Here is a 24,521-nt window from a genome sequence, read left to right on the forward strand (position 1 = left end):
GTTTCATGACTCTATCAATAATTACAAAAATAGTATATTAATAATAATTATTTTCATGTTTCAACACTACCATGCTTTTTTTTTCCCTTTTACATGCATTTTAGTGCCATGTTTGACTGACTAATATATGCTAGTTTGACTCTCTTTTGTATGTCTAACGTTTCGGAATTTTATTCTCCCTGCTTTTATTATTTAATTTTCTGGATTTCATTTTTATCCATAATCATGTTTCAAAAGTGATTATCAATTATTTCACGGATTGAAGCCCATTTAACTGAGAAATAGTATTTGTATTATTCTTTGTATATATATACCTTCTTTGTACAGTATATCTTCAAAGTATATTTAAAAAAAAAAAATCACTTCTTATTAATTACTTTTAATATTAAAAATAAAAATATAAAAAGGAAATATATACAAAGATAGCACATATAGCATTAATCCATCTAATTTTATTACCATTCACATGTTGTGCGAGTTCTTTGTCTCTGATCTACTATTGTGTATATATATATATATATCTGTGACTTTTTGTACATATGGTTGAACCTTAGTCATACAACACAAGTACATATTAAAGAGAATCATGAGTATCTTGTTCCATGCTGACCCCTTACTTTTGCTTTCATTATTGTTCCTACAAAAAAATACATAGTACGTATTTTATATGATTGAAAATCCGCATTTACGTGAGTTAACACTTAACACAGGAAGGGTAGTCATAAATCATAATCTTATCTTTATATATATGTAACCACTGTAGAATCACATGTTAGTTTTCCTAAATGCAGCTAGTAAATTTACATTTTTGTTTTAAGATAATTCCATATCTTGTAAGAAGAACCTTCAATTTTTTTTCATGTAGATGTATTGAAGTTTGATGCTGCAGCCTGCAGACTTGTGGTCATTAAGCTCAGCAACTTTTCTGCATGTGATAGTAAATATTTTTAGGATGTTCTCGTCCTCATCTTTTTCTTTTTCTTTTTAATCCAAATTAGGGGCACGGGCGTTTGAGAGGGAAATTAGATGTGAACAAGTCTTATTTAGTGTACATGAATTTTATTTTTGTTTATTTTATTTTGGTCCTGCATCCGGTGTTCATCGTAAATTATGCAATTATATATGTATCCACTAAAAGAACAAACAGGGTATAATAAGCCCACAGTGGAAACATGAGTTAGGTACATCGGCTTTCTTTTGAGAGCGAATAATAATAAATGGGCATTCTTTAGAGAAAAAACAAGGTGCATGACTTTCCTGCATATAATCTTCTAACTCCATGGCCCATTAAAAAAAAAGGCTAAAATCTTCTGCATCAATTTTTTTCAAAAACATTTTTCCTTATGGTTTTTGTAAATATCAAGCAACCCTCAATAGAGAGTACAAACATACAAGGAAATATAGTGGACAACTAAATTTTTTTTGTGATATTTAATTTTTTTGTGTTATATCATCAGTAATAAAATTTAAAATCTAAAATCATTTTAGTACAGTTAATCTTATTAACTAATGGTTTAATTATTTTGTTGATCCTTATAGTTTTACGAAATTTTTAATTAGGCCTTTGTACTTTTTTTCTTTTATTTAGATCACTGCATTGTTTTTTTTAATTGAGTTCCTATAAAATTATGTCAATTACTACCAAGAGGAACCTAATTGAGAAAAAAGGTGGTGCAAGGATCCAATTAAAAGAAAAAAAAGTATAGGGACCTAATTGAAAATTTTGCAAAACTATAAAGATCAACAGAGTAATTAAACTGTAACTAAATTGTAACATTTGGCCACGGATTCGTTACTCTCACTTTTATGTAGAAGTATCCCTAACCACCGTAAAAATATTTACAAATAGAACTCCATTTTTTTGTTTTTAAAAAAACTAATAATTAAAATTTGCTTCTCTATTTCTTACTTCTTTTACACATTCTCCTTCTCTTTATCAAAATTCAATGAGATGAATCAGTTGTCTCTGCTAGGGTTTATCATTCATTCTCCACCCTTCCTCTAGATGAGACAATCCTATTTCGCATTCCTCCTTCTCCCTTCTCTTTTTATATTTTGTCGCTTTGTTCTTCTTTCTCATTACTAACTCCGATCTCAATCCTTCTCCCACGCGTCTGCCGTGCGAACTACTCTTGTAAGGTTTTATTTTTATTTTATTGTCTTTTCTATGAAAATTATGTGAATTTGGATGCTTTTGTTCTAGTAGGATTCCACAATAAATTTAAGACTCGATGCAAGTATAACTAGTACATAACTCAGTATTTCTATTTATGTAATGATCTATGTAAATAGACAATACTTGTGCAGTCAATTGTAGCAAAAGCGAAATCTTTCAATGGATTTTGTAATAATTTTTTAGTATCCATAAATAAATGTTTCTGACTAGTGAAGATTGATGATCTGTTTAAAATTGTTTCTCTTTAGTTAACAATGGCATAAGATAGTAAGCATTTATGATAAATGCATTTCATGAAACATCCACCCTTATATTCGGAACATGAAATTTATCATGCAATATTTTAACTGGCGTTTAAAGTTTCGATAATGTTTGGTAGTATCTATAATACAAATGTTCTAAGAATACAGGTTTGAAAAAAATCTTAAAAACAAGGTGTGAATTGTAGTAAGAGATCTAAGTTGCTTGTAAATTTTGTCAAAATTTAGATGATAGTAAAACGAAGATGATGTTAATATTTTACCTTTAAGATGGTGTCTCCTGGTATAAACTTGTGTCTATTATGATGAAGTGCGTGAAGAAGTTAGGTTGCAGTTCCTATATTTTCTAATTGTAGGAAAGTATCAAGTAGCACTTTGTTTTTTGTTTGCATTTTGGAACTTGTACCTCTATTTTATTCCATTATTATTTTTTTGTGTGCTTAATTTGTGACATGCTGTGATTTTTAGAATTTTTTAGTTTTAAAGTACTAAAGTAAAAAAGTGATTCTCCGATGTAATAAGAATAGTCTCACAATTTGAATTATATAATAACATTTATTTATCCGTTAGTATTTTTTCATTTTGAATCCATTTATCTGATGAATGAGTTAAATATTACTTTATTTCATTGGACTTCATCTTATCTCATTTGTTTGTTCTTTTGTTTGCAGGAAAAAAGTTTTGCATTTTTACAAGTGCATGGTAAAAGCAAAAGTGATTATTGAACCATAAACAAATAATTATATTCTAAATATAAAGCTCTAGACCATTCAAGTAAAATGGTATTAGAAAATAAGTTTATTCATAATTACTTTATGAACTTGAAGCTGATCGGCACATGATGACTTTTACTATATTGGTTGCCTAAATTGGAAGTGACTAGAAAATGCTCTAGACACTGAAATAGTAGGAGAAGGTGCATATTAGTTTTCAAAAATTGGGATAATATTCTGATGTAATAATTGTTTGACTTTATTTTATAATTGATGTTATACTTTGTAGCTTTATAGGATTACATGTATTGAACTTTGATTGTATTGTCTAAAAAGAAAAAAAAATAACTATATTAAAATAGTTCATTATTCTAGAGATGTAATATAAGACTTTTTTTTTTTTTAAATTAAGATCCATAAAGTTTATCCAAAACTTTGAGAGTGACAAATTTTGAGAAAATAAGGATGTAGCTTAGGACAAATATATTAAATAATTTTTAATATATAATCAGTTACTAAAAAAAAAAGACAAAATATATTTATATGTATGATGATTCACTTTTAAATCAGTGTGCAACTAAGTTTTAAAAATTTCTATCATAGGTGATAATTTTTTAATAAATCATATTCGGGTCTAATTTATTAAGCCTTGAAATAACATAAGAATCAAGAGATAAAAAAATAATTATTTTAATAAGATAAGATGAGCAAAACGAAAGATTATTCTTAAGAAATTTATATTATTTACAAATCAAAGTTAGAAAGTATAAAATAGTGACTATTATATCAACCTAATTTTTTATTCTTGTTCTAACTTAATAAAAATTTCAAAAAAAAAATAAAATTACAAAGGCAGTAATGGTTCTAATGCACCATACATAAGCTTAACAGCATATAAAATTTTTTTGGCATTTATATCGACATTTAATAGGCAACATTATTTTGGCAATGTCCTCCCTGTCATGTTGTAGCATGTAATCTTTCTTTATTTTCTCTAGAACTGCATCTTTAGGGATGTAAAAAAAATGAATAAATAGAAAAAGAGGTCCATCCTATATTTTCAATACTAGAATCCTGATTGAGTGTGTATATAAAAGTAAACCAATCATGATACTCCAGGATCAAATGATAACAGATATAGTTGAACAGGTTACATGATTAAATGAGTTTGATAGCAGATATTTATAGAAAATTAAAGTCCAAAACCAGAATCAGCCATTAAAATAATCTAGCAAAAAATTCAAATATTGACATCTATTATCAAAACTCCGAATTGGAGGCGCTATTCTCTTATGACTTGTTCTTTGCATTTTTTATGGATTTTCTCCAAAATCACAAAACTTGCATCAGACCACCATTCCAAACATGCAACAGAAATACATGTGGTTACATCATAAACCTAGTCGATATAAACTTGACAAACACAAAAAGTCGTATAAGCTCATAAGATGTCATTTCAAATCTTTTTCCTGTCACATACAAACATTAATGGATTGTAATTAATAAATACACCAAAGAAATGGGGATTAAACATAGAAAGTCCAGGAGTATGACTAACAAAATTCAAAATATACCTCGGAATCTTGGATATATGCCGTTCCAACAAAGTAGTCAATTTAAATAACAAACTAGTGGATTAAGAATGTAGAGGTTGAACAATGCCTATTTTCCAAGCTCACAATTGAAGCCTGTTTTCTTCCTTACTAACAGTGAATATTGGATACAACACTACCACATTAGGATGACCGGAAGTTTATTGATTGTGTATAACTAAAAGAAAATGATACGAAAAGAATCCAAAATTAATTAAGATAGTTTTTTTTTTTTTGTTAGAAGAGATTAAGATTTTCAATTATCATGAAACATATTTGATCAATTGATTTTTTATGCCAACATATTACCCATTACAAAATAATAATTAATCAATTATTAGGCCTAACAATCCTATAGACAATAAAATTTAATTTCCAATTGATAAAGGAAGACCAATTTTGCACGACGTATCTCTTAGGCTCATGTCTCACATAATGTATTAAGATTGCTTCAACGACTTTCAGCAATTTTTTTCAAAAAAGAAAAAAAGTAGGGGAGGGATATAATAAAATAAAATAAAATAAAAATTGTGGTGCGAAGAAAGGAGAAAAACCTCTAAATTCTCAAAAATTGCCATAAAAAAAGCAATAAAACTAAAAGTAAAATGGAACCTAAGTAGTACGTAGGGACAGAAACGAAGCAGAACAATAACACAGAGGGACTGAAAAGTGTGGTGCGAAGGCGGTAGAAGGAGTGGTGGTGGTGGTGCTAAGTGCAGGCAGCGACATGACGGTAGTAGCTGCAGGGATCGAAAAAAAAAACATGAACATTAGTTGAAAAAATCCTAGTAGAGGCAACTGATTCATTTCTTTGAAATTTTGATTAAAAGAGAAAGAGAATGGGCAAAAATTAAGAAATAGAGAGGCAAATTTTAATTATTAATTTTTTCAAAAACAAAAAAGTGGGGTTTAATTTATAAATATTTTTATGTTGGTTAACTTTATTCTCACATAAAAGTAGGAGTAAGGAATCCGTGGCCATAACATTTTGTTATACGGAATATGATCATAATAAAAAAGAGAAAATAAAACAAATATTACTCACGAAATTAACTATTTTCAATTTGAAGATAGTTTCACTAAATGATCTATCTTGATTTATGCTTTAATTTTATAGAAAAGAATTTGATAAGACAAATGACGTATTTGATAAAAGGAATAAAGTCGGAATAAGACAAATATGATATTTAAAATAATAAAATCTTGGAAAGGAATAGAAGTTTCTTAAAAACATTAAAAGAAACAAGAATATTCAACAAAGTGAAGAAACTACTAAGACAAAGAAAGCTTAAAAGTTTGATTTATGTATGTCACTTTGTTTCTTCATCCCCGTGTATCTAGCGGAATGTTTATCTCTACAATGCTTGCAATATATTATATTGGTACCCCGTGTTTGATTAATAATTAATTTGACGTTGCAACATACGGATACAAAGTTTCTTTATTATCTAAATATGGAATATGAACAATTCAGTATTGCTCAGGTTTCGGGTCATATATGATTGATGAGAAAGACATGGCCAGACTGGTTCAACGCTAGGCATTGAAAAACGTGGCATAAGTGTTACCATATTAAGAATTAAGATAATCATTACGCCATCCTGGATAAGCGGTTAACAATCATGACTTTGAGGTGTGCTTGGAGTTATCCATGCATGCATAAACTATAAATTAAAGCACTTTTCATTCGTTCTCAATAAGCTAAGCAACATCTCTGAATCCTCCTTTGATTTAATTCCAGACTAATTAATCCATTTTTTGCTTCAAAAGAAAACCAAGAACCGAAGGAAACGGAAGGGACGTGTTTCTAAAATGGAGTCCCCAACGAAGAGCTCACTTCAGCTGGAGACGGCTACAACGACGAATATCACACCCATTTTGAAGATTATTTCAGTTGCATCCGTTGCAGCTGGCATTCAGTTTGGGTGGGCCCTACAACTGTCCCTGCTCACACCATACGTCCAACTGTTGGGGGTCCCACATGTGTGGGCCTCCTTCATTTGGCTGTGTGGTCCCATCTCCGGGATGGTAGTCCAGCCCATTGTGGGATACTACAGTGATCGTTGCAACTCAAGACTTGGCCGTCGTAAACCTTTTATTATCACTGGAGCCCTTTCTGTCATCATCGCCGTCTTTCTCATCGGATACGCTGCTGACCTCGGTCACTCCTTCGGCGACGACATTACGAAGAAAACCCGCCCTCGAGCTGTTGCCATATTCGTCATCGGCTTTTGGGTTCTAGACGTGGCCAACAATATGCTCCAAGGGCCTTGCCGCGCCTTCTTGGGCGACCTGTCTGCCGGAGACGAAGGCAAGATCCGAATGGCCAATGCCTTCTTCTCCTTCTTCATGGCGATAGGTAACATCCTCGGCTACGCGGCAGGTTCATATGAAAACCTACACAAAGCGTTTCCATTCTCGAACACGGAGGCTTGTGACAAGTTCTGCGCTAACCTCAAGAGCTGCTTCTTCATCTCCATCCTTCTCCTCCTTACCCTGGCCGGCCTTGCCATGTTCTTCGTTGAAGATGTTCCCCTCTCAGAGGCCAAGAAAAATGAGGACATTGAAGGCACTGAGGACTCTTCTCGTTCGGCAGGATGCTTTGGAGAAATCGTTGGGGCGTTGAAGGAGCTGAAGAAGCCAATGTGGATCTTAATGCTTGTAACAGCTATCAACTGGATCGGTTGGTTCCCATTCTTCTTGTTCAACACCGACTGGATGGGGAAGGAGGTGTACGGTGGTAATGTGGGTGACGAGGCCTACGACAAGGGTGTCCGCGCTGGATCGTTGGGTTTGATGATAAACGCCATCGTTTTGGCAGTTATGTCATTGGGGGTTGAACCAGCTAGCAATATCATGGGTGGAGCAAAGAACCTTTGGGGTATTGTTAACTTCATCCTTTCCGGTGGATTGCTTTCTACTATTTACATCACCAAGGTCGCTGAGTTTGACCGCCATCGTGCCGGCCATTATGTTCCTCCAGCTACCGGCGTAAGGGTTGGTGCCATGACTTTCTTCGCCATCATCGGTATTCCACTTGCGGTAATCATCGATCCTATTTTCTCCTTTTATTAATTTCGCAACTTCCTTTTAGCTTATGCAGTGGTCTATTTTTGTTTTCAGATAAATTTCAGCGTTCCGTTTGCTCTAGCATCAGTCTACTCAGCCACCAGTGGAGCAGGCCAAGGCTTGTCTCTTGGGGTTCTCAATCTTGCCATTGTGATCCCACAGGTTTGTATATATATTATTTTAATTTAATTAATTGGGGATATGGAATTAATTTAATAAGGTATGTATTAACTCAAATTTATATTATATAAAATGTGTATGTAGATGATAGTGTCAACAGTGAGTGGACAAGTAGATGCCTGGTTCGGCGGTGGGAACTTGCCTGCTTTCGTGATGGGTGCGATAGCGGCGGCTGTGAGTGGTGCAATGGCAATTGTCATGCTTCCGTCCATAAAGAAATCTGATGCGGCCAAAGCTTCTATGGTCGTTGGTGGCGGACACTGATCATAAAATAGTAGGAAATTCATTACAAGGGACCCTATTTTTTGTATAACACTTTGCATAAGATACAGAACGTTCATCATAAAATATAGAACGTTCATACTAAGATGATTATGTGAGTGTTATTTATTTTGTTTTTATGTATATCAAAATATGTATCACTATTGATTTTAGTGACTATTTTTGGTGTAAAAATAATATTTTTGAAAACAAAAAGGTCCAATTTTATTATTTTTTTTCTAAATTTGATGCAACTTTTCTGCATGTGATAGAAAATATTTTTAGAGAAATTAGATGTGAACAAGTCTTATTTAGTGTACATGAATTTTATATTTGTTTATTTTTTTTCGGTTTACAAAGGGGCCAAAGACCCAAAACAAAGGAAACTACATTCTAGTGGTTCTTCGGAGCTAAAAGATCCCAACAGAATCACCAAACAAATAATGACCGAGACTCATAGACGGAGAGTTCTAGTATTTAATAGTTTAGTCCTGTTCAAGACTATAATTTGCTAACCAGTCTGCACAAGAGTTAGCCAACCAGTGGGTATGATTGATAAGGACTCGCCAATCTCTAGACAGAATGTTTTGTATTCCGCTATACAAGACTGAACCTGATTTTGTGCTATCTTATCCTTTCTTTATGCTGTCTGTAACAAATTTGAAGTCACACTCCAAGTAGACATTCTTAAACCCCAAAATTCAAGTAGTTTCTAGTCCGATGCATAATAAACGCGGAGCATTCACCCAAATTCTTGGTGAACCCTATAATCTACTGATTTTGGCTATTTCTCAGCAGTCTCTCACACCCTGCCTTTCCAAGGTTCTTTTTAACAGCACTATCAATGTTAATTTTAATCCAGTCTTTTGATAGTGGGTACCATTTTATGTTTGTTTTGTCAGTCATTGTAAAAACCCTGTTTATGATGTAACATAGCAAAATTCTAAAGGATATTTGCAACAAAATAAATAAAAATTTCAGCAAAACTTTATCTAGATATTGAATAACCAACAAAAAAAGACTCACCTTATCAGTTGGAGTACTATTTGTTTACCAAAAGAAGCTCGAGGCTTAAGCTTCAAAAGACTGGGTTTGATTATTTTATTTTAGTCCTGAATCTAGTGTTCATGGTAAATTATGCAATAATATATGTATCCACTAAAAGAACAAAACGGGTTTAAACCCATAGTAGAAACATGAGTTAGGTACATGGGCTTTCTTTGGAGCACAAATAATAATAAATGGGCTTTCTTTAGAGCAAAAATATGGTACATGGCTTTCCTGAATTCGATCATGTACCTCCATGGCCCACTTAAAAAGACTAATACATCCTACATCTTTCTTTCAAATTAAAACCCAAAAAAAAAAAAAAATTCCCTTCTTTTTATGTAAATATCAACCATCAGTCAATGGAGAGTACTAAGTACTAACATACAAATAAAAATTTGCGATATTTAATTTCTTTGTGTTATATATGGCTAATAAAATTTAAAATCTAAAATTATTTTAATACAGTTGATCTTATAAACTAAATTTGTAACATTTCCCTATGCAGAATATGATCATAACGGAAGGGAGAGAATAAAACAAATATCACTCATAAAATTAACTATTTTTAGTTTGAAGATAACTCAGATAAGCATTCTATCTTGAATTTATGCTTTGATTCTGCAGAAAATATTTAATGTATTTGATATAAGGAATCAAATTGGAGAAAGACAAATATTATGTCCAAAATAATAATAAAATCTTGTGAAGGAATAGAAGTTTCTTAAAAACATTAAGAGGAACAAGAATATTCAACAAATTACTAAGAAAAACAAAGCATAAATGTTTGATTTATATATGTCACTTTGTTTTCTCAGTCCCGTGTATCTACTATGAAAGGTTTATCTATACAAAGTTTATAATAATATATATTATATTGACATCCGGTGTTTGATTAATACTTAATTTGACATTGCAACGTACGGATACAAAGTTTTTTTATTATCTTTCTTAATTAAGAAAAATGCTTCATATATATAATGAGTGTGAGATTTTGTATCTATTGATTCACATCCCGTTTATCAATATACTCTTATGTCTAATATTTCATTTAATAGTTAAATATAGAAAATAGATGAAGTTATTGACACAGCTCAAATTATGAAAAAATTTTAAATATAATATCAATATTTTAATAATTTTATTTGTAAATTTTAATTATAAAAAATATATAATATATATTAATTAAAATTAACGATTAAAATAATTAAAATAATAATATTTTAGATACATTAAAATTTTTTTTTTCAAATATTATATTGCAGTCACTGGTGTATAAGTAGTAATGTATGTTTTTTATTTATTGATTAATTAGAATATAGTACCAACTGTTTAGAAAGCTAATGCCAGGAATCCTAAAATCAGGAAGATCCCCGTTCCCTATAAATATAGGTACAGTTCATGATGATTATCCCCAAAAAGCTGCCACATAATGATATGCTTAATGAAAATAATAACAGCTATTATTATGCTAAATGCTAAGTTAAAATAGTATATAAATTAAATAGTTGCTTCTTATATATATATAGGGTGCAGACAAAGTAACGTCTAGGTGCTCATGTCCCAATTACTTATAAAAATAAATTAATTAAAGGTATTTACTATACACAAGAAATAAATAAAAAAAACATAGCCAAGATTTCACGGATCGTGTCATGTGGAGGTGCAAGGCCACAAGATTTTATTTCTTTCACTGTTTGTTGCAAAATGTTATAACACACGCACAGATATATACTTTTTAAAATTATTGGATATTATTATTAACGATAAAAACTTGCACACGCGTTTATTTTATTCACCTAAACAGATTTTGTAGACTTGAAAAAGCAAGACACGGATCAAATCTTCCACACACTAAATACAAAGATCAAATCTATGTTTATATATTATTATATTGGAATAACATGTTAATGATTAAATTAGGAGTGGAATAATATATAAAGAAAAAAGTTGGTAATAAGAGAAGGAAAGGAAAAAGTAGAGTGATTTGAATATGATAATGGATGTAAGGAGTGAGTGACATGATTGGAATATAGAAGAGACAAGAGATGGAAGTGGATTCAGATATGAGTATTCAGTGTTCACCCCGTCCACATATTTTTTTGTGAGAAGAGCACGCAAAGGGTATGGTCACGCAAAGTGAATAATTTTGGAAGAGTGTTCTTGTTCTTGTTTCTTCACACTTTGATACGATGGAGGAAGTGAAATAAAGAATCCTCACGTGGGGTTGCATTCTCTGACACCCACATTCATCATCGTCTTTTCCATTCTACTCTACTCTACTCTACTCTACTCCCCCCTGGCCCTCAATCATAAATTGCCTTCGTTTTTTTTAATTAGGAGTGAGACTCAAATTTAAAAATTTTACACAAACATAAAAAAAATAAGATTAGAGAAAATGATAAATATATTTCTAACCTTTTGTTCTACGGATATTTTTTTTCTAATCATTGAAAAATATTTTTAAACTTTTAACTTTCACAAAATTTAGACGGATCAGTCCCTGACGGCATTTGGACGGATCAGTTCCTGATGGAGGTATTTGAACGGAGGGACTGATCCGTCCAAGTTTTATGAAGGTTAGAGACTTAAAAATATTTTTCAATGGTTAGGAACAAAAATATTTACGGGACAAAAGATCAAAGACCTATTTGTCCTTTTCTCAAAAGATTATATGTATTTAAATTATAATTTATTGATAAATTATTTTTAATTTTTAATTAAAAACATATACATATAAAATTTCATCATCACAGTTTTATATATGTATATGAAATTTTAGTCTAAATTTTTGCTAATACTTTTCCATCTATATGTAAGCTTCAAATAATAATAATAATAATTATTATTATTAGAGAAAAAGATAAATAGGTCTTTGATTTTTTTTGTTATAGACATTTTTGTTTTTAACCATTAAAAAATATTTTTAAATTTTTGACCTTCACAAAATTTGGACGGATCAGTCTCTGACGGAAACATTTAAACGGAGGGACTGATCCATCCAAATTTTGTAAAGGTCAAAAACTTAAAAATATTTTTCAATAATCAAAAATAAAAATATTTATGAAACAAAAGATCAAAGACCTATTTATTTTTTTCTTTTATTATTAATGTTGCAAAGAGAAAAAAAAAAAGGAAAAGGAGATAGAGAGAAATAATTAAGACGAAGGAAATGATTTTGGATGTTGTGTTTGGTGTGGGATATTGGATAGGGACCTCACGTGGATATGTCTGACACTAACCCCTGTTTTTTCTATCTTTCTCTCATCACTCTCTTTTCCCGTCTTTCCCGTTCTTTTTTCTAAAATAATTCACTACTTATTTTTTCCATACTTTGACTTATAATTAATTTTTAATATTAAAAATATAAATTAAAAATATATTATTAAATTATTAGATTAAAATAATTAAATTAATGACTAAAAATACTAAAAACAAAATAACAAAGTTTATTGACTAAAAAAATAATATTAACCTACTTAATTATTGGATATCATATTTTTAAGTAGTTTATTCTCCATTTATATATTTACTAGCTAGATATACATAATACATAAGCAGCCATATGTCAGGCTTAGATTGCATGAGGCAGCATATAATTGTGTCCTATTTAATATAATTAAGTAGAGCACGCATATTATAATTATGTCATTGTAGTAGTTTAGTTTAACAAGTTAATTGTGTATATGTCCACCATTAGTAGGACAAACCAAGAGTTTAATATAATTAGTACTTTTTTCCATGTTTGAAGTGACGTTATGAGATGCTTATTCATTCACTGCTATATATTCACGACGACTGTTTCAAACATCAACTCCAACGTAACATCTTTCCCAAAAGAAATATCATATAAGGAAATTAAAACATTCTTATATTAGATCATTGGATATGATTAATCGTATTTTCTGTTCAAATCCATTCTTATGATGAATGTTAGAATATAATTAGGATTTGTATGAAAGAAGTGCAAATAGAACTGTCGCTTATTCAAAGAAAGCGCAGACGGAATTGTCGTTTGTCTGAAAAAAGCGCAGACGGAACTGACGAAAGAGAGTAAAAACTATATGATTTCTTTATGAGAATAGAAAAACAGCGGATGACATTGATGTTTGATCATTCGACTCGAAAGGATACAAGACGGAGAGAATATGCTAGTCGGTGAGGTGAAAAAGCATCAAAAGAGTGACAAAAGGTAAAGAAAAATGACATAGAAAAAAAAAGTGCAAAAGACGAAAACAACCTATCCTCCTCAAGGAGGATACCATGGCTCTGATACCATGTCAGAAACAAGAGACTAAACAGGAGGAAGGATTTATATATTATTGAGTGTATTCAAGTTGTCTAAAATGATACAATATAAAAGGATATTTATAGGTACTAAGAAAATCATAATAATAAAGACATAATCTCTTATAATAAATATTCAGATATACTAAATAATGCTAATTGATCTTAATTGATCCTAATTATATTCTAACAATGAATATATATGCCACATGCCTTAATCCATCTCTTATGATGATGATGATGATGATGATGATTTAATTAGTTTTCCAAAGATTATTGAATTGTTGTGTGATAGTGGTAGGGACGAATGAATATATGTATATTATATTGGTGTCTGGTGATGCAATCAAGGCGGCCTATATTCACATTGGGAGATGCTTTCAGGAAAACATCAAACCAATTCTGTCCCTACAATCATATTCCAAGTTTTATTACCACCAAAACAATTAGAATTGATCAAGATCAATTAAGCATTATTTAACAATATTAGTACGTAGTCCATCCAAAATTAATAAATTAAAATAAGAATGATCCGATCCTAGTCTAGTTCACACTTGGGAGTACCCATTTGTCGTGGCATATGACTAGTTAATTAATAGCTTGAATTAAGGTGAATTTATATGCAGAGGATCCCTATGTAAATGAGGGAATATATTCTAACAAGGCCAACAACCTTGTAAGAGGCATTCAATTCTGCCAATTAGCAAACACTTTGAGAACAATAGGGGATCCTAGCTAGTTTCTTCGTTTCCATAAAAAAATAGTCTAATCATATTAATTACTTAACATGGATGGCATTGACTTATGTATATTTAGTACGTTTTGAAATGAATTAGCCAAGTTCAATGTATGTATTCACTTCAGATTACCATAGTTATAACCCAAAATATGGCAAGTTGCAGGCTCAAACGAAGTGGTGGAGAAAATTAGGAATATAATAGAATATACTATATACTAGTAGTATATATAGAAGATGAAGAAGATATAATTAAAAGAAAGAGTGTAGTATAGAGACAAATAATTATTGCTAAGGACGGTACGTTTGATTCCCCCATTTGACACTGCAGTCTGTTGTCGAATGCATGTGGCATTTTGCAAGCCATCTCAACTACCAACGAAAGTAATACCCCCCAAAACACCACCTTTCCCTTCCCCTTCCCCTTCATCATCATTTTAATATTATTATAATGAGTCCCGTTAGAAAGACAATTGCTTAAACTAATTTTCAGATTCACTAAGAATCGAACTATTGACTTTTCGAATCTAGACCTCTAATGCCATGTCATGATATCATTCATTCCAAAAGTTTCAGCTGATGGAAAAAAAACACTAATAATTATATCTCTAATACTTCCTAAACTTTCATTGTACATATTGTAAAAATATTCCATTCACTTCTCATACTTTCCCTATTATAATAAGAGAAAGTATAAGGAGTCAATGGCCTAAGCGTACAATATGTACAATGAAGGTTTAGAAAGTATTAGAGATATGACTATTAGTGTTACATTGTTCTATCAGGTTACGCTTTTGAGATGAGTGGTTTCATGACATGGTATTAGAGTTCCAGATCCGAAAGGTTAAGAGTATTATTCCTGGTATCCGAATGATTAGTCTGGATAGTATAGGTGATGTTCACTTTATTCATAAATCAAAGATTTAGCCCATTATACGCTTAAGTCATTGATGTTCATTTTATTCATAAATCAAAGATTTAGCATATTTTACGCTTAAGCTATTGGCTCCTTAACACTACTTTTATAGTAATAATGAAAACTTCAATGTGTGTGTTTTCCAAGATACCCCCTACACATACACATGCTAATCTCTCCGTCTTATTATTGCAAACAAAATCTCTCATGTATCAAATATCTAGCTTTATTTCCACCTTGGTTTCTTCTCTCTATATATAAATACAGCATGTGATGAAACATGAAAAGAATTTTTGTGAGTAGTGAGTAGTGAGTAGTATTCTTTCTCCTCCCCAAGCCCCACACTTAAATTATGGAAGACTACTCAGAGGAAGATTATGAGTTCCTGAACCTTAGCCTTTCAGTTACTACTCCTTCTTCTAGGGAAACCAACATGATCATGAAGAAAAAGAAGAAGAACTATGAAGCCAAGATCTTGAGGCTCCTCCAAGTCAGGGAAAACATGCTAAGACAAGATCACCATAACCACCATCACCACCTCCAAAGAAGAAAACCAGGCACCAACAACAACAACAATCTCATCCACTTGCTCCTCACAACGGCCACCGCCATTGACGAAGACAGCAACAACATTGCTGCATCTCTTGACAATCTCACAGATCTGTACCAAACAGTTTCCCTAACAGGTGATTCAGTTGAGCGTGTCGTGGCGTATTTCGCCGATGGCCTCGCCGCCAGGCTCCTCACAAAGAAATCTCCATTCTATGACATGCTCATGGAGGAGCCAACATGTGAAGAAGAGTTTCTTGCATTCACAGATCTCTATAGAGTCTCACCTTACTACCAATTCGCTCATTTCACTGCAAACCAAGCAATCTTAGAAGCCTTTGAAGAAGAAGAAGACAGGAACAACCGTTCAATCCATGTCATTGACTTTGACGTCTCCTACGGATTCCAATGGCCTTCTCTAATCCAATCACTCTCAGAGAAAGCTTCAAGCGGAAACCGCATATCTCTAAGGATCACCGGATTCGGCACCACTCTGAAGGAGCTTCAAGAAACGGAGTCCAGATTGGTGAGCTTCTCCAAAGGCTTCGGTAACCTTGTGTTCGAGTTTCAAGGGTTGTTGAGAGGGTCCAGGATCACGAATCTGAGGAAGAAGAAGAACGAGAGTGTTGCAGTGAACCTTGTTTCATACCTCAACAGTGCGAGTAACAGCAGTTTGTTGATGAATTTCTCTGACACATTGGGATTCGTACGGTCTCTCAGGCCTTCGGTTGTGGTGCTGGTGAAGCAAGAAGGTAGCAGGAGCATTAGAACGTTCTTGTCTCGGTTCACAGAGTCATTGCATTACTTTGCCGCCATGTTTGATTCCCTTGATGATTGTCTTCCGCTCGAGAGCGCAGAGAGGTTGAGGATTGAGAAGAAGCTTCTCGGGAAAGAGATCAAGAGCATGCTCAACTGTGACATGGACATGGACGGCGTGGATTGTCCCAAGTATGAGAGGATGGAAGCGTGGAAAGCCAGAATGGAGAATCATGGTTTTGTTGCCATGAAGATGAGCTCCAAATCTCTCATGCAAGCTAAGCTTCTTCTCAAGATGAGGACTCATTATTACTATTCTCCACCACTTCAATTTGATGATGATGCCGCCGCCGCCGCCGGCGGTGGTTTCAGGATTTCTGAAAGGGACCAGGGTAGAGCCATTTCTTTGGGGTGGCAGAATAGGTTTCTTCTCACTGTGTCCGCATGGCAATTACCACTTTCATCATCATAATATTCTATTCTATATATCTTCTTATGTCCTAATTAACTTCCTTAATCCTAACCTCTATATATATATATATATAGTTCATCATTTTCGTAAATGACTTTAAGTAAAAACTCAGGTGCAGTCGATTTCACGTGAAGTTGATAGCCGAGAGTTGTTAGATGAAAATTTAATCAAATCAATCAAATCATCTAACGATTCTCAGTTACCAACTTCATATGTAGTCGACTGCATCTGAGTTTTCACCCTGACTTTAACTTTATCTACATTTCTGAATAATTATCAAGGGCATATAATATAAATAAATAATTGTTGTGTATTTCAGTATGAACTATGAAGAACCCTAGCTAATTATAATTCTCTCTTTGTTTTTCATATATTTAGCTGAAAAAGGAATTAAGATCCCTAGCTAGCTACTTGGGTGTCGTTTTACTAAGTGATAACTGATAAGATACTAATGAAAAGACATCGCAAGTGGTGATGTGTATGATCATCACATGAAAATTTTGTTGATTCAAATTTTAAATTGTGGGGAAAATGGAAGGTATGTGAGGATGAGGACAAAAGAAATGAAATGCTGAGACAAGAAAAGATATGGAACCAAATAGTGGGCAGCTATGATGTGATGTTATAAGAGAGAAAATGGATCAAAATTCTTATAAAGATAGTAACATGGGAATTAATTATTTTGATCGTGCAAAAGGCTAGTTAATTCTTTTTGTTTGCCAATGTTAAACTAAGAATTTTCTTTCAAGTAGAGTCAAGGATGCCTTTAGAATTGACTTCATCTACTTGTGCATATGCCTATTATACAAGGATATTGGATATCATTATCTACCAATTATATGTTACTATATTAAGTGGGTTTGAATCACTGTAATTTCGTGGAACCTTTGGGAAATAAATACCAGATCCGCATTGGTCAATACTTATGCACGTATATGTAACACATTATTCATTTATTTTACAAAGAAGATAAAAGAATAGTGCCCGGATAATTGGTTATCTAGCATGATTATGCTTTTAAATGTGCAATATAGAAAATAATGATATTATAAAATTTTCAAGCATATCTCAACAAGAGAACAACTGTATTATGCACTGTGAAATAAAATATTTTAGAATTAGCATTATTATATTATATATTATATAATTCATCTTTTGTTAAAAAAATCATGGTAAGACTTCTTAAACATCTCTTGTTTGGGGTCCATGATAGAGCATTTTTTATTTTGCGTTATGTTTCGGTTACCAAAATTTATGTTGGGCCCAGTCCAGTTATGGGCCCACAATGAGAAGCTTGAGAATGTTGGAAGGTTTGGCGAAGATTTACTAGAAGAGTCTAGCTTCAGTTGCGGTTGCTGCTGTTGTTGATTCTATTTGTTATAGTTCAACAATGGTAATACTTCATATTATTATATTGGACTATGCTACGTGTATATTAAAATCAGTTACCAGTATAAAATACATGTTAAAATATAAATTCACAATAAAAATAAATTAAATCACACATGTATCTATATATAAATATATTGATGGCTGATTTTAGTGACTAATTTTAATGTACAAATAGTATTTTTTGTTATTTTTATACTTTCTGTTGTTTTTATATATATAGATGATTGTACCTAAGTATTTTTTCAACTTAGTACTTCAGTTTAACTAAGAAAAAAGTTAACAAAATAAATTTACTTTTAAAGATTGTCCATGTTGTATTCACTGATCGGCTGAAAAACAAAACATTCAGAGTAACAATTTCTTAGAATGTGTATCCACTAAAAGTAAACGATTGCTCTTCACCTTAGTTTATTGTTCTTATACTAAAAGCAAACGAATTGATAATATTGTTCTTATACTAAAAGCACTGGTCTTTCACCATCATTCACACGCAATGTTCCAAACCTCACCATTTTCACGTAATGATTCATGTGATGGAAGTATTTATCCTCCACCACTATTTTCATTTTTAGACAATATTGCATCTGAACATATATTCCTTCTAAGTATTTTTTTTTATTATTTTATCACTCTATTTTTTATTATTAAATTTGTATTTAACTGTGGAATGAAATTTCAGTTTTAATTTTATTTTTTTCACATGTGATTTTATAACTTGCTATTATTTTCATAGTTAATTATAGCAAGTTCTTGACCTCAATAAAGGAGAAGGGAGTTCTAATAGGAGAAAAAAAATAAAAAATAGCAACAAAATATACATTGACACACATTTTATATTTATTTTTTATTTTCACCTACCATATCATACACAATATTAGTGATTAGGTTATGTAAAATCAACATTCAATATTGGAAAGTATTTGTTATTATCGTTATTTCAATATTCATTCTCTTTTGTAAAAAAAAAAATTATTTCTTGAGTTATTTATCTAAACACTACAACTTTAAAATAAGTACTTTTATAACTAAAAATTCAAACACAAAATAACTTATTTATAAACTGAAATTAATAAAAGTCCTTATGCTTTAAACTCTTTTTCCAAAAGAACTTATTTAAGTTATTTACTCAAATTGGGCCTAAGTTTTGTTTTTCAACAAAGACATTCTACCTTCGTCATCATATCTAATTGAAAGAACATTCAAGCAACATTTATTTTTGTCATATTGATGAGAGTATGAGAGACAAATTTGACTTAGTAAAATTGCAAAAATACAAAATACAGACATTCAACTCAGACTATATTAATTTTGACTTATAAATTATTAATTAAGTAAAAAATGTAAAACATAAAATATGAATTTTTAATTAGATTATACTAATTTTGACTTACAAAAAATGAATTTCGGTGTGAAAAAAAATATTAATTTTGATATATTTATTTTCAACGTATATTTATACCACAACATGTATTTTATATTAGTGACTAATTTTAATATATACTTAGCATAATGCTATAAATAAATATTCTCGATGCATAAAACTGAAAAAAAAAAACTATGATGGACTGTACACAAGATAGGAATTTAAACTTACGAACATTAAAGTTAACATATGTTGTGATGTGTGACCCCAATCACATTGACTTCCTCTTCAACCTGTTGTAATAATAAAGTGTTCAATTATTTCATTCACTGCAGAAAAAAAGTTTTTATAAGTATATCCATGCATTAAGAATGTTCCAATGTAAAATGTTAAATTTTTGTGGTTGACTTTTGTCAACTCATAATAAAAATTTAGTAACCATGTCTTCTTAGTAACTATGTTACTTGATTTCTCTCCATAATAATAACAATCTCTATATTAATATTATTGCTATATGGTTTTCGGTTGGATACTCACATAATAAAAAATGGTTAAACATATATACTTTTTAGATTGGATTAGATTTTCTGAACATTCAGATTATTGATTACGCTCAATCTATCATGAAAATTAGTTTAGATACCACACAGAGGAGGGGTTGGAGAGACAAAAATAACTAGAAATAAATCCCTTAGTGTGAAAATTTAAGATTCTATGTGATATCTTATATTTCTGGAAATGTAGTTCTGTTTCAAATTTTTGAATAATTAAGCAGTGTCATGGTTTTATGATTTGTTTTAGGACTTTTCTTTTAGTTAATTTTTGGAAAGGATTCTATTATTTTGCCTTAAAATGTCCTAATTGTCTTTCAGAACATGTATTATATACAAATTCCATAACGAAGTTAGCTGTATTTTTCATTGAGGCTAAAAAACATTACTGAGTTGAAACACATTTTGCCTCCTGAAATTTTCGATCGAATTCAATTTCAACCCCCAAATTTATAGTTACCCAATTAACACCCTCAAATATTAGATTGTGACCCACGTTTGCCCCTGTAGCTATCTCTATTAACGGAGATCTGATATGACACGTTAAGTTGACAGAATGTGTATCCACGTGGCACCTAACTTGCTAGAATGGATATGTGATGAGTGAATGACGTGGCAAAAGTTAAATGAACTCAATTTACAGCCCTCTTTTCCCAATATGTTCGAGACTTTGCCAGAGAAATTGAGTTCATTCAACTTTTGCCACGTCATTCACTCATCACACATCCATTCTAGCAAGCTCGGTGCCACGTGGATACATATTCTGTCAACTTAACGTGTCATATCAGATGTTCGTTAATGGAGATAGCTACAGGGGCAAACATGGGTCACAATCTAATATTTGAGGGTGTTAATTGGGTAACTATAAATTTGGGAGTCGAAATTGAGGCCGGTCAAAAATTTCAGGGGCCAAAATAAGTTTCAACTCGAATATTACTTATAGGAAGTAAACAGTCTAATATAAGGGGATGAGAAATAAAGTGCTATGTTTGGATTTTCATTTGCAACCCAAACAATGGTGTAGAATTTTAAGTTCATTAACAATCCCATGTGATTTACATAGAACTTTTAGTTATACTTACACGAAATAAAGCCTCTTAAGTTTTATTTTTCAAATTAGCCGTGTGATCTAAACTATTGTAATGAACTTGTGACTTTAATACTAATTAATTGGTCAGATAAATAATTTAAACCTACCAGACTACCACTCTACCGGTTCAAGTTTGTTGGGAAAAAGTTTATTTATAAACAATATAATAACACAGTGACAAAGTGATTTATAGTTTCAACCTTAACAGCATCCTAGTTCACACTTCAGGAAAATGAGCATAGTGACCTTGAAATGTCAATTCTGAAATTCAGCATCCTACTTCACACTACCATCAATGGCTTTTTTTTTTCCTGTATGTCTTCTATTTTTTATTGTGATTATACTACATCTCCCATGCAATTGCTATAATGTTATGTATCAAATACTAATAAAGGACAATATGCATGCTTGCTTATTCTGCAAACAAATTAACACTGATCACAATTCAAACCAAAACAGAACAATATATATCTGCTGCAAACTCATTCATGTAATTTAAAAGAATACATAAAAATTTACTTTCGAGTGGCTGTCTGAAACATGCATATATAAAAGGCAACCGTAGTAAACAAATATACGTAGCAGTTGAAGCAACAAGAGAACAACATTGTACCTTAAAAATTAATATTAAAAGAATACATAAAAATTTAAATTTAAAAATTAATATTTAAGAATATATACAAAATTTAAAAATTTTGACAAATTTTTAAATTTTTTTATGTACTTTTATAAGTACTAATTTTTATATTTAAATTGGGAACGTTAGAAAAAATAAAAGTTTGTAAATTTGTGGGAGAAATTAATGGCTTATTTAATTTTGTTAAAAATTAATTGTTTAAATATGAAAAATATTTTATAACGGTTTAATTTAAGTAGGAGAAGACTATGCCATTTGAATTATAACTCATTAGCGTGAGAAGTTTGCACTTATATTTTTTAGGAACTAGTCTAGATCTCGTGAATGACAACGGTATCAATTTGCTTTTAGATTTTTTTATTTAATTTAAATTATATTATACCTAAATTTTACTTATAGCTCGCCCATTTATGAGCTATAACTCGACGTAATACGTTATAAGCTCGTCCATTTATGAGCTATAACTCGGTGCAGTCCGTTATGAGCTCATCCATTCATGAGTCATAACTCGGTCAAATAAATGTTTCCATCATAACCAATGATATAACAGTATACGAGTAAAGATACGTTATTCGTGTTTTTATAAACGACCTTAATACCAAAAGCGTAACGGATGAAAAGCCTACCATATAAAGCAAGGTAAAGTGTTCTTTTCAAATTATTCGAACAAGATAATATACTTACTTAAGTTTCGCAGTGCTTTTGTAGGTACACTCCTCCTCCTCTTCATTGCTCGTACTTTCACACCACCGCACGAAAGAAAAGCTCGGATCCAAGAGTTGGACGTTCAGCCTCTGAGGACATAACTCGGTTGACACCTCTATTTCGCAAGCAAGATCAGTAATAATTTGTATCTTTTTTTATACAAATTTTTAAATTACATCAAATTTTATTTTACTTGTAAATTTATCTAATTTAATTTAAATAATAATAATTTATATTATTTTTTATTTGTAAATCGATCTAAATCATACCAAAAATATTATTTTAATCGTAATTCTTTTTTGTAATAATACATATATCTCGTTTACACTGTAAACAAGATATATAAAAATTTAATTTGTTTACGTGTAAACAAAACATCTAAAAAAATGAAAAATAATAAATATACTATAAATTACCTATATTTGTAAATAAAATATCTAAATTATATATTTATAAAAAAATCCTAAAAGACAAGGCACCACTCAAATCAAGATTTATTAATAGCTAATTATATTTTTTGTTCTTATAATATACAAATTGTTTAATGTCTGAATTTCGATTTTTTATTGAAAAAATATTTTGTATTAAAAAAACTACTTTATCAAATTATATAGATGTTTGAATAAACTTTCTTAAAAAAATTAATTTTATTAAGTGCTTGTTTGAGTGTCATTATTTTGATAAAAAAAAAGATCTTTTTTCAATAATTTTTTTTTTATTTTTTAGTGTGTTTAGCAAATTTCTAGTAGTAAAAGTAAAAGTACTAGAAAAAAAAATTTTTTTTTGAGAAGTTACAATTTACATCTTTTTTTAAAAGATCTTTTTTCTTTAAAAGAAGATGTTTTTCTTTATTAAGTGCTGAATTAAAGGCCTCAAATTTCTGGAATTCTAGTCTACCTTCTAGTTTGCTAGAATAAAGTTTATCCCAATTGATCCAATGTATCTTCCTTTCGCCACTCCTACTCCCCCAGTAAAATTTTCTTATCATGGCATCTAAGTGTTGGCAAAGTCCTTTGGGTATTTAAAAGCATCCCATAATGTAAGTAGGGATTGATTGTGCAATTGCTTTTATCAGTGTCTCCTTTCCTACTCTTGAGAGATATTTCTCCTTCCATCCCTTGAGCTTCTTCCAAACTCTCTCCTGGATAAAGTCAAAAACTTCCTTCTTGGATCTTCCCACGAAAGTAGGCAAGCCCAAGTACTTCGAATGTTGTTCCACCGCCTTTATCCCTAACCAGTCTTGGATAAGATTTTGTCTGATAGTAGGCACATTTCGACTGAAGAAAATTTTTGACTTATCCAAATTGATTCTTTGGCCTGAAGCTGTCTAGTATTGGATGAGAACTTCCTTAATACCCTGTATGTCTTGATCTGATACTCTGGAGAACAAGATGCTATCATCCGCAAAAAATAGGTGGTTTATCTAGGGAGCTTGTTGGGCAACTCTAATACCTCTGATAATCTCACTATTTTGGACCTTGATTAGGAGTCCTGAGAGTAATTCTGCACACAAAATAAACAGCTAGGGAGATAGTGAATCTCCCTGCCTCAAACCCCGTGTTGGTAGAAACAGCTTACTTGGGATTCCATTAACCAGAATTGAAAAAGTCACCGTCGAGACACATCTTTGATTAAATTCACCCATCTTTATAAGAAACCCATTGATATCATGACCTCTTTCAAGAAGCACCACTCTATTCTATCATATGCCATGGCCATATCTAATTTGATTCCGATGTACCCTTTTTGGTCTGTCACCTTCTTCTTCA

At 31.3% G+C, this 24,521-nt stretch overlaps 2 protein-coding genes across 2 annotated transcripts; both read left to right on the forward strand.

Moving 5' to 3' along the window:
* The first annotated feature begins 6,550 nt into the window (after nt 1-6,550).
* LOC148543488 (sucrose transport protein SUC8-like) lies at nt 6,551-8,274 on the forward strand. Its single transcript, XM_016345543.3, has 3 exons — nt 6,551-7,783; nt 7,865-7,972; nt 8,075-8,274. Exons 1-3 carry the CDS (start codon nt 6,554-6,556, stop codon nt 8,252-8,254), a joined length of 1,518 nt encoding a protein of 505 aa, XP_016201029.1. The 5' UTR covers nt 6,551-6,553; the 3' UTR covers nt 8,255-8,274.
* Nucleotides 8,275-15,353: 7,079 nt separating this feature from the next.
* On the forward strand, nt 15,354-17,115 carry LOC107645032 (scarecrow-like protein 21). Its single transcript, XM_016349040.3, has one exon. The coding sequence runs from the start codon at nt 15,590-15,592 to the stop codon at nt 17,012-17,014; it is 1,425 nt and encodes a 474-aa protein (XP_016204526.1). The 5' UTR covers nt 15,354-15,589; the 3' UTR covers nt 17,015-17,115.
* The last annotated feature ends 7,406 nt before the right edge of the window (nt 17,116-24,521 follow it).

This window comes from Arachis ipaensis, chromosome B9 (assembly GCF_059453495.1).
Source record: "Arachis ipaensis isolate K30076 ecotype BB chromosome B9, ASM5945349v1, whole genome shotgun sequence".
NCBI lineage: Eukaryota > Viridiplantae > Streptophyta > Magnoliopsida > Fabales > Fabaceae > Arachis > Arachis ipaensis.

What these genes read in the sequence shown, in the direction of transcription:
- LOC148543488 (XM_016345543.3), top strand. Translation starts at nt 6,554, where the DNA reads ATGGAGTCCCCAACGAAGAGCTCACTTCAGCTGGAGACGGCTACAACG. An exon ending in TCATCGGTATTCCACTTGCG is followed by an intron (nt 7,784 to 7,864) that starts GTAATCATCGAT and finishes TTTTGTTTTCAG; the next exon opens with ATAAATTTCAGCGTTCCGTT. An exon ending in TTGCCATTGTGATCCCACAG is followed by an intron (nt 7,973 to 8,074) that starts GTTTGTATATAT and finishes ATGTGTATGTAG; the next exon opens with ATGATAGTGTCAACAGTGAG.
- LOC107645032 (XM_016349040.3), top strand. Translation starts at nt 15,590, where the DNA reads ATGGAAGACTACTCAGAGGAAGATTATGAGTTCCTGAACCTTAGCCTT.